Genomic DNA, 18,697 nt, shown 5'->3' with positions numbered 1-18,697 from the left:
TATAAAACAGGAATTAATACTCAGCTTAAAAATCAAGGATGTTTCCACAGAAGTATCTTGGATTCTTAGAAACGTGGCTTCAAATATTTGCTCGTTTCTGAACCCACTTGGTGGCCTTGGATAAGTTGCTATCATTCATCGTTTTTCTGTTCCCTGATTGCTTATTTAGAATATTAATGGAGTTCTTATAAAAGAGTTGAAAACATTTTGTATGTTAGAAATCTTTAAAAAGAATTTGATATTTGGTTCACAAAGTTGCTTTATACACTCTGTTTATAAATACAACTGCTATTCTTTGACTTTTCCCAGGCTGAAATGCCTGTTCCTAGCAAGCCTTGTGAAACGTGTGTCTGCAGCTCTGAAAAGGACCCAGACTCCAATACAAATCTTGTAAAATGTCAACCAGTTACGTGTGATAAGGATTGCCAAGAGGTAAGCACAAATCTTTATTTCCCCTATTACTGCTTCTTTCCCAACAGAACAATCCTAACTTATGTCTGTACACAAGTAAGTGCTATTGAATTCAGTGGTCTTTTCCCAAGGTAAGTGGGGTTAGGATTGCAGGCTTAATCATTGCAGGTGGCTGCCTCTTCCACATGTATCATGCATGGTTAACTTTTCCTGTCTGCCAAACAGGGTTACGAGTACCAGGTAGAAGCTGGGGAGTGTTGTGGAAAGTGTGTCCAGAACGCATGCATAATCAACATGAATGAAACCACTGAGATACTACAGGTAATTATGTATTCTCACTCTTCTTCTCCTTTCTTTACCCAACTGACAATGATTATTGTAGGCGTTCTCAAGCATACTTTTTGCTCATTCTTGGCCTTCTTTTCGAATTGGGACACATGAATTTAGAGATCCAAAGTCTACACTGCATACACAAATGAACACTGAGGGTTACAGATAGGTAGCCGTGTTGGTCTGCCATAGTCAAAATAAAATAAAAAAAATCCTTCCAGTAGCACCTTAAAGACCAACTAAGTTAGTTCTAGGTATGAGCTTTCGTGTGCATGCACACTTCTTCAGATACACACTGAGGGGTCCAAGTAAACACTGAGGGGTCCAAGTAAACACTGAGGGGTCCAAGTAAATGACTGAAATGTGAACAAGCTAAGCTGAACAGGCTGTGGGGATTTGAATGGTCATTCAGTATCTGTAAGCCTGGCTCTCATGGCAGCAACTGTCTACCTGATATTTGAGAACTCATCTACGACTTAGCTAGAAGGTCAGAAGGAAGGCATGTGAAAGTTCTGTGGATTAAGGATCTAGTGAGCTGTGAGACATCAAACAAGGAAACACAGAAACTTGCACCCAAAATAATGGGAGTCACTTGCAAGAAGTGAAGAATCTGATCCTGCAAATAATCTGTTGCTCCCTAAATAGGTGGTGCCCAATCACAAAATAAAAAGCTAGCTAGTTAAACCTGATTATGCAATTGCCTTGTGTTTATCAAGCACTGAGGTCAAGCTGGGTCCAGTGAGATCCAGGTTGCCAGACTACCTGAGTTAGTGCTTAAATCAAGGGTGGGGAACTTGTGGCCCTTCAAATGTTGTTGGATTCTAACTCTCTTCAACCTCAGTGGTCAGCGATGATCAGAATTGTAGTTCAGGAACATCTGAATGACTGCGGGTTCCCTACCCCAGTTAATATTAGAATCAGTAGGACAAGGTAGAATTGTTCATTACCATTAATGTCACAATTTGAATTGATTTCGTAGCATTTAAAAGCAGCCTTGACTCCTCTAAGTTCTGATTATTTCTCATCATTCAAATATATTTATGATGTATTGGATTTGGATGCCAGGTGATGCAAGTTCAAATGTCGTCTTGGTAATGTGGCTCATGGGTGGCTAGTTCTGGGACAAGCCAATCTCTCTCTGTCCCATATACAATATATCTCACATGCAAAGCCAAAGCCCACTTACCTGCTTCTAAGAAAAAAAGACCAATTTCCAACAAGTGTTTTTAGGATTATAACTACAGAGTTGCTATGGAAAATGAGGGTTAGAATAAATTGTGACATGTCCTGAACCAATGAGATGTGATTGTGGGCAGTGACAATCTAGCTAATTTTAGAGTATATTTGGTATGCTAAAACTTACAAACAAAACAAATAATGCTCTGTTTTATTCATGACAACAGCCTGGTGATATTTGGCCACCCGGAGGAAATAACTGCAGCTACTACGAATGTGAGCAAATGAATGATACATTCATTCTGGTCCAATCTAAAAGGAAATGTCCCATCATTCATCCAGAGGAGTGTGAATCTGTAAGTTTTCTTTTTCCCATTCTTAATTTATAATCATTTCTGCTCTAATTATGTTAAAACTCAGACAATAAGTTCTCAAGACGTTTTTGAGTAAGATATCATGTGCAATCACTGTCACCAGTTTTAAAATAATAAACAATACTTGTTTGTCAGACTTTCCTGGACAATGGATATAGGGACACTTGGGGGGGTGTCTGTAAGGGCACAGTGCAAATCCAGTACTAGAAAGTTCCCACTTTTGCATGCAGCAGCAGTGTTTTGTTTTTTAAAACAACAACAACAACCTTCTTTTCCTGTTCTATAGCATGAACTTGAACTGACTCCTGATGGCTGCTGTGAAACATGTAAACCTAAAAGTAAGTGAAGTTTTTGCTTACCTTGTTGATTACTAGGGTATTTTACAACAAATGACTGAACAATACTGTGCCTAGGTCCAGCTTAACTCTATTTAGATTAAGAACCATCTCCTGTTATCTAACCTTCATATATTGTTTGAGATGGAGAGAAGCCTCTTCTGAAACCTGCAGCTGTAGTTTGTCCTACTTATTTTTGCTGAAAGTATTGTTTTGCACTGAGTCTTCATAAGAACATAAGATGAGTCTGTTGGATCAAGTTTATGGCCTATCTAGTCCCACAGCCTTTTCTCACAGTAGCCAATCAGATCCCTGAGGCAAGCAGTACAGCAAGCAAGTAGCAAACTATGGTTGCTTTGAAAAACAGACATACCTACAAGAAACTTTCTATAAATAGCATTTAGCAGAATGCTATCTATTACTAAAGACCTAAATTAAGCCTACTCTTTGATGCCATATGTCTATATGCCTCTTTTGTTCTGTAGCTCATCTGTAACCAGAGGTAGAAATCCGCATCAGTGAAATTTATGACATATTTTTTGATTTCCTCCCCCCACACACCTCTTTCTTTCAGCAAATGACTGCAAGGTTCACAAGAACCAAACTCTTATACGTCAGAGTGAATGCATATCTTCTGAAGTTGTGGAACTGACCTACTGTGAAGGGGCTTGTCCAAGCTCTTCAAAGTAAGTGACAAAAAGGTCTTATCCATTTATCCATGTCATTTTGGGATATTCAAATCATACCAAGCAGAAAATTACAAAGGTCCTCACAGTGAATTTCATATGCATTTTGAAGCAGGAGCACTCTCAGCTCTTGTATGTGAATACACCAGTACACTGATTACATTCTGTCATTATGACAATGTACACAGAACCCTAGTTTGTTAAGGGTGCTGCAAATAGTAACTCTGGGAGGGGAATATAAACCAACCCCAGGATTGTTTTTTGGGATGAAAATTTGCTTTAAATGTATGGTGTGTATGTAGCATCTATCAGTGCCATTATTTCCCTTCAGCTTGCTGCTTGGGCTCTCAAAATTGTATTGTGTCCATAATATACAAAACCAGGGGAGAAATCCAGTGTCACTGCAGTGGATGCAACAGGACTTCCCCTTCCTCTCCTCCCCCCTGTGCCCTCTCAAATTTGTTGTTTAGGGCCCCCAAGCCCTCTGGAACAGACTTTAGGAGTGCACAGGAGACTGGAGTGGGGAGCAGAGGAATGGGAAGTTCCCATTTGCAGAAGTGAAAGTCCATTGCACAACAGGATGCTGAATTTGGTTTAGTCCCAGATTCAGAAATAATCTTCACCAGAGCTGGAACATGAAGTGTTGTACATGTGATCATTTCCTGTGTGTGTATTAACTGCCAGTCATTGAATAAAAGACTGTCATCCTGATTCTACACTTTACACAACTACATACAGGAGAAATGTTGTATTCTTTATTATTATTATTATTATTATTATTATTATTATTATTATTATTATTACATTTGGGATAAACTGTACTAATTTTAGTGTGCTTTATTCAAAACATTAGAAGCAAAATAAATATACAACAGTATTTCAATCATTCTTATTAAACAACAGACAAGTTGTAAGTGGGTTGGATCACTATTCCAATTTAGACACTGCAGCATTCAGGTGCATTAATTTCAAACACCCAGACTCACAAAGTATCTTGTTTCCATGTACTTGGTACCCTGATTTTCCATCTATCCATGTGGCAGAACTAGAGAATCCTGATCTGTGCACAGATTCTTCAATCTATGTGTAGGAACATTGGTTTGTTCCTGCAGGAATATTGGAGGGGCAATCCCAATCCATTACACACTTTTATTTCCCCAGATCTGTTTCCCTTCCCATATCCTGGTTTGGAAGTAAAACTTGAATCATGTGAAAGGAAAGTGTTTTATGTATGTAGCCTTTTGCATCCCCACTCCTCCACACCTCATGTTGCTTTGGTTCCTCCCTTGATTTGGTAGCATGTTGAGGACCAAATTGCTCATGAAACAAAAACTATAGATAGAAGCTTTGAAAGCAAATACATTCCTTTAAAATCAGCACTTTGCCTAAGCCTGTTTTGATAGGCAAAAACCTCCTGCTCTTAAATCCAATCATTGGGATTTGGTAAATCTAAGCTGGGAATAGTGAGATCTAGCAGTCAGCCTAGACTGCTAAATGTGGCAGAGTCACATTTTCAGGAAAACTTCTAATCTAATATATTTCACTTGGACAGGTATTCCAGTGAAGCAAATGCAATGCAACGTGAGTGTACCTGCTGCCAGGAGCTCAAGAGCCATAGGAGAAAGGTGACCTTGACATGCCAGGATGGCAGAAGCATTGACTATGACTACATCTACGTGGACGAGTGTCAGTGCATGACTGCGTGCATTCCACAATCCAAAATTTAGCTAAAGGAAGAGAAAAAGTAGTGAATTTGCATTCGTCACAGGAAAAAGAACCCAACATGTTCCAAAGCAGCTAAAACCAGTCGTCATCTAAATGCTACTTCATGTCTCTCACTATGTCCCTGAAAAGGTCAATAGTAGCCTTTTTCTTGGTCAGCTGCCTAACCAAATTAATGTTCTATTTCCTGCATGATCATTTTTGGTCATTTTGGCTAGCTATTTACAAAAACAAGTGCATTTAGAAAAGCCTCCAAGGATCCCTATAAATATAATAAAATGATAGAAATGTATAACATTGTACTGTAGAAAACTAAACTTCTACTTCAAATTTTCTGTGCAGTGCTGTTTATTTTTGGCAACTATCTTTTAAATTACTGAGCAACCTTTGCTACAGAAGGAGTGTTTTGTATAGTGTCAGCAGTCATGTGATTTTGACAAAGATAAAGCTGCTTTCCTTTTTACTCTTGTTTCTTAAGATTAATAAAAAATTTAAGCATGTTTCAACTTTGACATCTGCCGATTTCATTCACTGGGCATTGACGTCCCTTAAGTCACATCACACAGGGCTATGATTCTGTTGTTTGGGACACCAAAAAGGATGGGGCCCAGCTGTAGTCTCTCAGGATGCTTTTGGGCTTTGTATGGATGTTTCTTCTACCCAGTTGCAAAGTGCAAAGCAATAGCTAAATCTTCTTTATTTTAAGCAGCATTTGAAGATTATCATTACATTACTATGTTGTTTTACAATTGTTTTTATGCCATTGTTTTTATGCTGTAGAGCAAGGAAACACTGTCCTCTCTATCAGCATGTTAATCTTCACACTGGATTGCAGCCTTTAACAGATTCAGTTTGCTGTTCCCCTGCTGTGAAAGGCAGTAGAATGTTTTGCTGCCTGAGGCACCCCCCCTTTCGCTGAAACTCAGTGAGAGTGGAGATATTCTGCAAGGCCTTGCCATTCATCTTCCCTGCACTTCTTGCACCACTTGTGAAGAGTGCAGCCACTGTCGCCTGCTGCTCTCCTATCTCCTATGTTTAACCTCACCTTCTGCACATCAGGGTTTCCCTGGTCCGCCTCCAGTTGCCTCAGGTGACAGTGGTGTGAGGGAGGGAGTGCAACTTGCCTCCCTTGTGGCTACTGAAAAACTAAAAAAGGGAAATGCCTTTTCACAGCCACTGCGGCCATCAAGTGACAAGGAGAAGGAAGCTAGCACTGGCGGAAGGAAGGCCTGGAAGAGGCAGAACCATGCACAGCAGCAGCAAAAAAAGTGCTGGGGAAGCAGCAGCAGCATTTTCTGTTTTGTCTCAGATGGCAAAATGTCCTGCATTCTGGATTCAATATTGTTTCAGGGTTTTTTCTGATCCACGGGAGAGTGTCAAATACATTCAAAACTGAAAGTATGGAACTCACAAGGAAATGTTTTTTATACTCTGTTCCAAACTGCAGCAACAATCTACCTAGCACTGACTACATGTTCACAGAGAATTTAAAAGCAATGTCCACTTCATTAGTCAACAGAAAAAAATCTCAGTGGTGTGCAAACTTCTAGAATGAAATGCTTTAGGTTAGAAGAAGACAAGATTGAAACCCCATTTTATAGTTTTTTAACAGTCTTAAGAGGATGGAGAATTGTGGCCTTAAAGTACAATTCTAAGAATTATTCCAACTAAACTGAATTTAATTTGCTTCCTAGTGACAGGTAGGTCTACAGCCTCAATGGGGTTAGAGTGTGCTTGATGCATTGGCCATATGCTTTGTTCAGTTTCCTGGATAGGGAATGGCCAGAATTCTCCGACAGAAGTAAAGACCGATGGAGACTCAAGAGTTGCATATTAATGTGCAGTGTCTATGCACTTTTTAAAGAACAATGGAAAGCCTTCCAAAAGCAGAGAAAGCCCAAATCATATTATTTCATATTCACAGTAAAGATATTCTGATCCACATTCTCTTTTAACCAATGGTACAAAATCAGCATTCTTCCTGAAAGCCTCAAAGCAACAAAAGTTGCTATGTTCTTAGCATCCTGTATCTCTGAATCGAAGGGTGTTTTTATGGAGATCCAGACACACTGGAGCCCTTGTTGTGGCCATGTTGTTCGCTTACAGCCAACTGTGTTGCAACGCTATATTAATTAAGTTCTCCTGATTTTCTCAGCTGGTGTAACGATTATATTCAGTGAGTGGTGGTGACAGCAGCAAGCCTTCAATCTGAAAGCACAATTCTGGTGCCTTTGACTGAGCTAATTGGTTATGATGTTCATGTAATATAAGGAAAGCATGAGGATTCATGTTTCCTTGCCTAGCTTATAATGAAACATGCAGGCCTCGAAATGACATCTAGATTACATTACAGGAGGCGATGCCCTGAGGTCAACAACAAGGAACACGGCTCTTTTGCCTCCATGCTGAGCAACACTGCTGAAACTCTTAAGTGCCACATAAAACAATCTCCTACTTCTTTTGAAGTAAAACACACCCATGAGAGATAATGGAAACCTTTTTGAGTTCATCTTCTGCATTTTGAAATTTTCATCAAAGAATTAGAAAAACATTAACACAGAACTTTATACTTAATCCAACTGGCTTATTTTTTATTTTTTAAAAAGAAGCTGCAAGAGTCATTAAGATGTCAAAGGTACCACCAGGACGATGAGCTTCTGCAGTTATTGTAAACAGGACATAGCTAGGGCGTGGCAAGGTGGGCCCCTGCCAGGGGTGAAGGTGTTTGGGGGGCGCAAAAATATGTCCATAAATATAAATATTGATCATTGCCTCTTAAGAAATGGTTTTAAATAGAGGGTGACTTGAATGGGTGGGGGGGGTGGAGGAGAGACGGAAGAGCTAACTTGTCCATGGTTAAGGGGCGCAATCTGGAGGGTTCTGCCAGGGCACAAGATCACCTAGCTATGGCTCTGCAAAAGACTTCCAAGTTAGTAATTATGCTTCAAGGCATAATCAGATTTATCACTTCAGTAACCAAAAACATTCACTCACCTCATCAAGAATATTCACTGAGAACTTTTTCCTTTTAGTTTCAACCTATGGCACCCTAGGCTATTATTATTTTTCCTGTGTAGAAATTGTTTCAATTCAATTTACAGCAGAGGAATATCAGGTAACATGAAGGGAAACATTACCATTTTGGAATGCAGTGGATGACTGAGGGGGGGGGGGGAAGCTTAGGAAGAGTGCTGCTGGATTACACCAAAGGCCTTTCCAGTCCAGAATCCTGTTTTCCACTGAGCCCATACAAACGCCCTTGAGAAGTTAGTCACCATACTGCTCACCCCTACTAACTCTATATTGTTTATAAGCCTATTACCAAAGCAAAGATCCCAATACTAATCCTTGGGGAGCTCTACTTTCCACATCCCTCTAGTTAGAGATCAATTTATTTCCAAAACTTTGAATACTGCTACTTAAAACAATTCCTGATCCATAACAGAACCTCTTCTGTTATTTCCAGATTCTGTGCTGAATTCTGTCCATTCAATTTTCCCCCTTCTCATTTTTGGAACTTGTTATTGAAGGAAAAACAAGTCACTATTGATTACCTAAAAGTAAAAAAAATGGTAGTATAATTTATGGACTCCCTTCAGAAAGTAGCTCCTTTCCTCTTCCTCCTTATTTTGCTTCAAAAGATGGCAAACTCTTGTGGTCCAGGGAATACCAGAAAGCCATTTAAGCATCATTTGCATTGCGCCGCTATTAATCTTGACATGATATTGTGCCATTTACTGGAACCACTTTAGGCTTGATTAGAGCAAAACAATATGCTTTGGGAGACTAGCACATGAGGGAGGGGAGATATAATTTTCTTCCCATGTAGCGAGCTTGTAATCACTACCAAGGAAGCTCTATAGGGCTCTTGGGATTATAATGTGGCATAGGTAGTTTCAAATATTTTACCATCATGAAGCTCTGCTAAGAGCCATCTACACAACTCAATTAAACTGAATTACTAATACAGATAGGTAGCCGTGTTGGTCTGCCATAGTCAAAACAAAATAAAAAAATTCCTTCCAGTAGCACCTTAAAGACCAACTAAGTTAGTTCTTGGTATGAGCTTTCGTGTGCATGCATTCAGTGTATCTGAAGAAGTGTGCATGCACACGAAAGCTCATACCAAGAACTAACTTAGTTGGTCTTTAAGGTGCTACTGGAAGGAATTTTTTTATTTTGTTTTGAATTACTAATGTAATTACCACCAAAGGCTTGCCTGAAGCACTAAGTGCACAAGGACAACTTGAGCTGTTGTTTGCTTCTCAAAGCTCAGAAGCAAAACAAAGTGCATGTCAGATGACTGAGGATGTCTCCATGTAACTGCTCACACTAGTTTCACCATGTGGTTTAGTACCTGAGTATACAATCGTGCAATAAAGACATGCCCGATTGTGCGAATTGTTCAAAAATTGAGATGTGACAGATGTTACTCATGCAATTTGCTCTTTGATTTCAATATATATATATATATATATATATATATATATATATATATATACACATGTTAAAATTGCTTTTCCAAGAAACAGGTATTTAAATTAATGTACTACTGAAAATACCTGGAGGTGTTAATTTAAAACAACTCTGATTTCATCGGATATCCTACCAACACATAGACTATAACTGAAAAGATAAAACCAATGTTTCAGCAATATCTAGCTAGGCAACCTTTTCTGGCGTAAATTCATCATGTAGTCCAGTACTAATCATCCCTTTTCAGATATGTACAATTAATTTCAATGCATCATCTTCCCAATTATGCATGCTTAGCAATGCAGTCATAAATCTGTCTATTTCATCCACTCTTCCACATTTGCACACAATTGCACTTAGGACACACTATTCGTTTGGGAGGCATATCACAAACAATGGTATACAAACAGTGCTGTCAGACACTCTAGCTCATCAGCAGCAGAGAGAGGTAATGTATAAAGTGTTAAGGGTTTTAACATAGGCACATGCAGCTTACAAATTATATTAAATTGCATAATCACTACTAGACAGTAGTAATAAAAGTGTAATTTTATAAAATACCCCTTTCCTGAGTACTGCAACTTCACTTCATTTTATTTGCCCCACAAAACCACCCTGTGTGGCAAATCCCTCTTATTCCTGTTGTATTAACCAAGAAACTGAGAGAGAAAATAAGACTAAGCAAGAAAAGCAGTGTGACTGAAAGCAAGAATGGACTCAAACCTCTATCTCCTGGGTTTATCTGCAACACCCATTAGCCACACAGATTCTTAAATGATTCACTCTCCTTCAAACAAACTATCCTTGGAGTATGGATATTCCACTAAGTATAAACAAATACCAGGAAAGCCTCTGTGGTCTACAATATTTTGGGCTGTGTTTTACTCAATGCAGCAACAGACTTAGGTTAGTCCTATTAGCTTCAATGAGTAATAGCTGGATTTAAAAATTGTCTACATTTCACTTAATATAATTCCCAGCCTCTGGAACATAATGTCGCCTATTAAAAACAAACACTTTCCCATGGTTTGGTACACATTTATTAAATTAGATAGAATGGGATAAAATATTTTACAATGCAAGAGACAAACATCTGAACCTCAATACAGTAAAAAACAATGTCTTCAGAATTATTACAGCAAAACATCCTCTATACAGTATTACAGGTCAGTCAACGCAAGCAATAATATCTGCAAAGGGAAACACTTGGAACCATCAGCACACACTCACACAGCAGTAGAGAAGAAGGTGGCAAGCATCTAGCTAGACAAAAATATTCCTGTATTTAACCCACTCACAGGTCCTTGGCAGGTTTGAAGCTAGTGCGAATACCAGTTCAGTCTTCAGCAGAGTTCTTCCGGCTGTGGAGGAATGCTGTGCCAGATGCACAAAGCTGAACATGCTGTTCATTTAAACGGAGCATATGAAAAATTGTATTGAGAATTGTGCGTTGCACAGCATTTCTTTTACTTGACAGGTGATGTTCCCACATCAGCAACTTGCACCCCAATCTTATTCCCATTGATCTGGAGGCAAATTTCATTAAAATCCATGGGGATTACTTCCAAACACATGTTTGAAGGATCAGGGGAAATCCCAGTAGTTATCAAGAAAAGATATGCATATAACTGTAGCCATGCTTGCAATTACCCCTTTCAACTTTAATGATACATAGTAGTCATTGAATGCAGGACATTAATTTAATACAGGACTGGGTGTTGTCATTGTTTTCTTCATGATAGAGGAACATGTTAATAGCAATCTATCATATTTACTACCCATGTTCTTCGATTGTTCTCTCTGCTCTATTGTTTAAAAATGCAGCTTAACAACCACTACTAAAGCTTCCCAGACTTTCCACAGGTCTCATATCCTTGTACCTTCCAGAAACTGAATTTAGTCATAACACTCCCATTCCTATTTATGTCTTTATTGTGAAAGTGCATTCTCAACTGTTTGCACTGCGTTTACAATTCAGGATCTTCCCTAAACTAAAAGAAACCCTTTAAAACCATCTCCAGAATAATCTTAATAATTATTCTATTTAAGTACTTGGATGTCGTTTTCTAGAACTACACAGTCCATTTTATTCTATGGGTATAATGCTACAGCAGATTTTTCCAAACATCAAATTGTTATTCCAGACTTTCCGCTGAGTACGTCTGAGTTCTCAAAATCTATTAGTTCACAAATACCACAAGACTTACCTGTACTATGATGCTACTGACAATGTATGCCATTAGATAAAAGTTTGATCTGAAAGTATTGTAAAATATGAAGAAAGTATCCAAGCTAATTTTCTGATGGACACACAAGCTTCTTCGGTCTAGAGCAGCCCTTGCCAGTCTGGTGCCCTTTAGATGTTTTGGACTACAACTGCCCAAAGCCATGCTGGCTGGGAGCTATACAAAGCAGCTGGGGGGCATCAAGTTGTTAAAGACTGATCTAGAGGATGTTGTAAAATACACACATTGCAGCAGATTGTATTCATGTATTTAAAAAGCAACAGAAGGACAGGAAGGCGGAGGAGGGAATAAATGCTCACAGATGCAAGTCTGCTAGCTAGATGGAAGGATACATACGTTTTAAGCAACAAACAGAAAGAAAACACACAAATTTTTGGTACTGTATTTAAAAATCATTTCCTCCCCTATATTTTAATCATTAAAAAAATAAATATTTGAACTATAAGCTGGCTGTGCCAGGAGTACTTATGATGATATGATGAAGTATTCTAGTGGAAAATTTTTTGAATGCTTGAAGGAGCGGAGCAGGAATTGGGGGGGGGGGGGGAGAGACAAAAAACATGCACACTTTTTTTTCCAAAGTGATAAAAGTCACAACCAATGTGAGAGTCTGAACTGTGTTCAAACACTTGAGAAAGTACAAAGTATGGCTGGCAATTACAGAAAGTAATTAAAATGTTTTAAACCCATCAATAAGCCAAATAGCACATTTAGAAAAAATGTGCATATTAAAGTGCATTACTTTGCTTTTTTGCCAAACAAGAAAGGAACAGATTAAACAGATAAAAAATTGTCCTCTTCTACAGTTCTGCAGGTCTAACAATACACAATGAATATGTACAATTCCCCTCTTCCAACATACTGGGATTGTATTTTAAATTTGGTTTGCCTCATTTGTGACAATGGATTCTTTCACAGGCCTCAGTTTTGATGGAATTAAGGCCAACTGGTACTCAATGAGTAATGACTGTGTATATCGTACTGGTATTATGCCTTGAATTTTTTTTTCTTAAAATGGAAAAATAGAAGATTTCATCCATAACAAATGATTATGGATGAAAAATGAATTTTTTTTAAAAGCATTATTATTCTTTTATGGTAACTGATCATATGTGATGCCAAATTTTCCCAAGTATAAAATCTTCTCACCTTTATCTTTTTGAATGTCTCACAAATGTAGAAGCAAGGACAGTGCAAGTAAACACAATAGCATATTAGGAAATAACCCTGTTCCTCCAGTCTTTGCTACTGTGGCCCGAGAAATAATTAACTTCAGATTTCAGATGCACAGCAGCACATCTGATAAGAGTAGCTATCTCTAAACAAACAAAACTCAACAAATATATTGCATTGGTGCCCGATTAATAGGTTAAGCAATGGAATCTCTCATTAGAAAGATCACAAAAGTTACAGGAAAGCCAGTTTGTCTATACTAAGAATTGTTATAAATTGCTGAACCTGCTGAAGGGCACTGTGTAATCACTTTTCAGACAAATATTATTTTGATAGGAGGGAACTTTTAAGAGAACTCCCTGTTGAACAGCAGTCTGCTGTGATCACTCAACCTCTTATGACAACAGAATGCATAGTGTCAAAACTAGGTGAATAAGCTTGTGTGTGTTTGTTTTCCAAAATGGGGAAAGGAAACAAAGCAGCATAGATGCTCCAACTCCACCTCTCAAACCAATGCAGCCATACATGACAGAACTGATATATTAATAAAAATGGCTGAGATTTCTATAGAACATATGTAAAAACAAAATGTGCAAATGTCCAACAACCACCACCAACAAAATGGGAACACAATCTCTCAGACAGGATGCTTTCTCAGGAAATTCTTCCTCTACCTAAATCCCTGGGCTTGGCAAATCAAAAGTAAGGGTAACAATGAAGATGGAAAATGAGCAGATGGTCTAAGATTCCTCTGCAATTTGAAGCAAGGAATTGATAGCAGCATCCTTGTTCCCTCTCTGGGCTTCTAGCACTGAACGGATTACTTCTCTGTCCATGTTGGGGAACATGTCCTGGATAGATTTTAAATCCTCTTCATTACATACATGCTGAGGGTTGACAGCGGGAGGTGGAACTGCCACAGGTACCATGCCTGGGTTACAAACGGTAGGCATTCCTGGAAAATAGAAAGAGACAGTTGAGGAAGACTGGCAAGTATTTTTTTTTAAATGATGAAATAGCTTTCAAATACCATCAAACTCATGGAGTTAAAGCACAGTTAAGACAGAGATAGGGAACCAGTGGCATTTCAGATGCTGTTCAAGTCCCAGTCAGCAGCATCAATGACCAGAGATGATGGAAATTACAGTCCAACAACATCAGGAGGACCAAACATTCCCCATGCCTAGGTTAATACGACTCTTAGGCCCAACTTTCCACAAGTTCAAAGTGTTTAGTGGGTAAAATCTTCCTGTTTAGTAATGGTATTATGTTCTAGATGTAAAATCACAGACAAACAAATGCAAGAATGAACTATTTTAATTAAAGAGCCCATTTGCTATTTTGGAAAATTAGCTATTTACAAGACTGGAAGTTGCCAAGCACCTAAAAACTAGCTAATGCCAAAAATCTGAAAAGCCTGGTTAGTCCCATGCAGTCCTTGTGCTTAAACAGAAAATACTGCCTCCTAAATATTTCACGCTGGATCCTATTAATACAATTCCTGCCCCTAACCTTAAGCTTAGATAGTGAACAGGATTTTGCTATAAAAAGGTAACCTTGAACCACAGATAAATGCATCAGTATCAGCCACAATTTGCACTACTGGAGAAGTAATAATGATATTGAAGACACAAGATGTTAATGATTCCACTAGCTGATATTGTTAGCAAGAGGTGTTCCTACCATCTTGACGTTACAGCCAGTAAAAGCAAAAATCAGAACAAATGTTTTTGATTGGAAATCAAATGTATAAATTAATTGATTTGTTTTTAGTCACTATATAGACTAGGTGATAACTCCATCGTTGACAAAATGCAATATAACTATCAGGACTGTGAGAAGAGGTCATTGCAAAAACTATTTGGGAGAAGCTGTTGAAGTATAATATAATATTCAAATTAGCTGCAATCCAGACTGCCAAAAGTCCATGCTGAATTCTTCAGATTATTCTGTGACCTCATCCAAAGTTGCACAAGCCTGTAGATCAGCAGTGAGGAATCCGTGGCCTGCAGGCCTAGGCCACATATATGACATCAAGTGTGGGTCAGGAAGACACAGTTAGGCAAAAATGGTTTTTTGCAAGTGCTAACCATTAGGGGTTCGCCAGAGCTTCTGTATACATCATTATGCAAGGCACAATGACCCATTGATCCTCCCCACTTCTGTGCACAGTTATGCAAGTACCAACAACCAGCAGTTCCTCAAAGGGGTGTGTCAACAGCATTATGCAAAAATGTATCACCTGACATTAAGTGATTGACAAGTGGGTAAGCTCGCCTCTCATAATTTGCCCATGATGGGTAGGGGAAATAAGGAGCTTTTGCTGCCAGCTGGCTCCAGTTTCCCAACCCAGCTCTAAATAGTTGTATACTCTTGTCTGGCACAACTCAGCTCTTAAGAATACACTTGTGTGAGTCTAAAAGCTTTCTTCTATTATTTAAGACATTTGATTAAGCTAATAATAGTAGTATACCAGAATTTGTTGTGATTTTCATTCTGTGCAAGAAACAAAGCTCCTAATAATCTGACAATAAATGTTGCCAATTAAAATAAAAGTAACATTAAAATTATTTTCTTATCACAAGACAGACAGTTCAGTTATTTATGAAATAACCTACCTGAATTAAAACTGATCAACACTAGTACTGAATAATACGTATTTCAATGTACACAGAGTTGTTCATGGGATGTTATTTCCTACTTACAAAGGATGTATTTCAAATTTTATGAAACAGGTTTGGTCTCAATGCACCAGCATGGCTGCAGCAAGAAGCATTCAGGCATAAGCACTGGCATTTAATAAAACATAAATGCAAAAATGGCAATGTGTTTGATAATGCACACTGGCTATTTACAAACAAGCAATGAAAACTGACTTGAAAATAAATGTATTCAAGTTGTACAGAAAATACTGCAGAATTGAAAACAAAATTCTAGTACAGTCAAGTGCCTTCATATCCCAGTACCCTAACCCCCTCAAAATTTCCTAAGGAAAAGTCAAAGCTATCAATGTTTATCAGTGGAACACATTCAAATGTCACAAACAGGAGGGGTGGAATCTAACTTTCATGAGCATCTCTGTATCTTACTTAAAATGCTGCTCCATACTTTCTTTATCTTTTAAAGACTTTCTAATACCTATGATGGAGGTCAGAAATAATTCCGGGACAGATAAAAATGCTAACAGTTGCATTATATCCCCCAACTCCACCCTGTGCCTGCTCCAAATTCTGGACATTGAACATTTTACTAAATGAGAAAAGAGACACTTGACTGGACATTTTTATACTGCAGTTAACAGTGAGGATGTCACAATACTCCTTCTGATTTCAAGTCATACTGTGTTGCGCTATGGGCCACAACATTTTACAAAGGAGAAAGGGGGAATGCAGCCTAAGTAGCTTTCATCCCCCCCCCCCATTTTTACGGCAACATGACAAATAGGACTTGCAAATCACTGCTGCAATAAGCCAGATAGTTACTGGAGCTTAGGAACTCCTCAGAGGCAATTGACAAGTCCCATATTACAGTCAGTGTTGGGTAGCCCCGATGAAATTGACTTCAAAGTAGTTATTTTTAAAGAAGCAAATTAGCAGGTTCCATCCCTGCCCACAAGTTGATAAAAAACTAATCTGTCACTGAAGAATATTGACCAAGTGTGTACGTTCCAGATCACAGTCAAATGGGCATTAAGTACCCAGTAGCAGTTTTGTGAGTGCAATCTGTCTTTAGGCGGTTTGGAAAAGCCAGGTTGATAACACTGCAAAACTGATCTTATCTGTGGAGCAACTGATCAAAAGCAAAGATGAAAGCAGATGATTTAAAATCCAATAGGCAAGCAAATTAATGACAAGATGGTTTACTGGAGAACCCAATGGGATATGATTTTTGCCCTTCCACAGCTTTACAACTTTTAATTTTAAGATTGTTTGGTGTTGTAGCGCAACCACCATCCTCCTCAGCACAGAAATCCAGAACCAAGGTAAAATGGTTGAAAATGGAAACAGTTAAGCTTGGGCATTAAATTGGCCATGCTCTCACTTGAACTAGGCCCAGATTTAGCATAGGAGCAATGTAAGAAATTCATGGTTACTTTGACAACTCTGTGTCAATGCCATGCCTGCTCAGGAAAAGCCTTTTCTGCAAACGAAACAGAAGTCATCTTTGAAAACAGCATAGGGCAGGTCCTGAACATAGAACGTGTACTGAAACATATAAAAATGGTACAGACTAGTGGAAGACAAGGTACTATTTGACACTCCTTTCTTTTGTTATTATGTTCAAAAGGAACTAAGACATGCTAGAGGTACCATCTCTTAGTTCACAAAGTCCTTTCTCCGGCCCAGAGTAGGAAAATGAACATTCAGGCACTAGCCCTCCTTTCAAAGAGTGACTACAAGCATGGAAAAGCTACTTTAATTTAATTCAAGGATTATTTGTACTATGTGTCCTCTGACAGCAGCTATCTCTTCCCTAAGGTAGAAACAATTCTGCTAGGTTCATCCCTTTCCTACTCAAAAGTGCACAAGTTCAGACTCCTTCAAATTCACAAGACAAGTGATAAATAACTTTTAAACTTTGGAGCCTTATTGCAAATGCAATCAATTTCTTTTATTAAAAATAAGTGAAGTCATACAAATTTCCAGGGGTAGGTCTGTCAGGGGATAGAGTGATAAATGAGTATGGAAAAAGTGACAACACAAAACTTAATGCTAATATATATATTAATGTCATCAAGAACACTAATGGAAAGTTTGGAGAGAAACTTCTGCCAACTTTAAGATAAATAAACCTACTATTTGTAATAACAAAATTTGTTATTGTATGAAGAACTACCTTCCATTTTTCTAACACATTTTTGTTTCCCACTGAAATCACATAGGATAAAATAAATAATTCTGAAATTGGTGTATTGTGACATCCACCTGCAATTTCTTGTATTGCAACATATTGCATACAAATAAAAAGCAGTTTGCATGATCTCATGCATAATTCTTGTTCCTGTTGAATGGGATGCAAAAAGAATTAAGAAGACTTACCCAGAGCCAAGTATTCAAGCCCTGAGGACAGGTGAAAGTGTGGGAAAGCAATAAAACATGGAAAACAGGCATTATTCTACTTAATGCTAGGAAATTTCCTCCAAGGAGACTGAATTCGGACACACTACAGATTTTAGATGCCAGGATTCTGCCTGCTGTTTCAAACAGCAACATGCAATCCTATGGATATTTTCACTAACACATCTAGTGATCTACACTTACCCCATGTCATTACATCCTATGAAATGATTAAGTAATGTCCACCATTTCCATTTTATGGACACCATACTGTCCCAAATTGTCTATTTCTCTTCTTGCCCATATCATCAGAGTTCCTGTCGTCCTAGTTCCTGCCACACATAAGCACACTTCTTTACATCTAGCCACCCTTATATTTCACGTGGTAAAAGGAATGGGGGAAGTAAGATTCCAACAATGCCAAACATGAAGAATAAATTTCATAATTCAAGTTGATTACTTTGATGGGTGGGTAGAGATCAAAAAAATAATTCCAGTTTATAAAAATTGTTAGAAGAAAACCATTTCTACTATCCAAGAATAAAGACTTCTTAGACTTCCTCCTGCGAATGTGGAAAACCTAACTTCTACAAATAACATAACTAAATACATATTACAATTTAGGTATTGCTGTCTACAGCTGGAAGATCATGATAACACCTGGTGTCCAACCTTTTTACTGCATATGTACTACAGAATTTTAGAAGATGC

At 38.2% G+C, this 18,697-nt stretch overlaps 2 protein-coding genes across 5 annotated transcripts in view; one reads left to right on the top strand and one right to left on the bottom strand.

Moving 5' to 3' along the window:
• LOC309337800 (mucin-5AC-like) overlaps positions 1-5,540 on the top strand; it is a 65,233-nt gene extending 59,693 nt beyond the window's left edge. The window contains exons 44-49 of the mRNA XM_081854658.1: positions 310-432; positions 637-732; positions 2,145-2,273; positions 2,578-2,629; positions 3,201-3,312; positions 4,865-5,540. Coding sequence (XP_081710784.1) covers positions 310-432; positions 637-732; positions 2,145-2,273; positions 2,578-2,629; positions 3,201-3,312; positions 4,865-5,039 — 687 coding nt within the window. The 3' untranslated portion in view covers positions 5,040-5,540. The remainder of the gene's footprint in view (positions 1-309; positions 433-636; positions 733-2,144; positions 2,274-2,577; positions 2,630-3,200; positions 3,313-4,864) is intronic.
• A 4,994-nt stretch (positions 5,541-10,534) lies between these two features.
• The window catches only part of TOLLIP (toll interacting protein), a 39,175-nt gene continuing 31,012 nt past the window's right edge, over positions 10,535-18,697 (bottom strand). For 3 of the 4 annotated variants that reach the window (XM_081842175.1, XM_081842172.1, XM_081842174.1), the window contains exons 6-7: positions 17,969-17,989; positions 10,535-13,884 (exon numbers count right to left, since the gene is read on the bottom strand). In XM_081842175.1, coding sequence (XP_081698301.1) covers positions 13,670-13,884; positions 17,969-17,989 — 236 coding nt within the window. In that variant the 3' untranslated portion in view covers positions 10,535-13,669. The remainder of the gene's footprint in view (positions 13,885-17,968; positions 17,990-18,697) is intronic. The other variant, XM_081842173.1, reaches the window with a different exon arrangement.

The sequence above is a fragment of the Podarcis erhardii genome (assembly GCF_964252035.2).
Source record: "Podarcis erhardii genome assembly, chromosome: 1".
Classification (NCBI taxonomy): Eukaryota; Metazoa; Chordata; class Lepidosauria; order Squamata; family Lacertidae; genus Podarcis; species Podarcis erhardii.
Note: the sequence above shows the minus strand (reverse complement) of the source record. Positions and strands in the feature narration are given on the sequence as shown.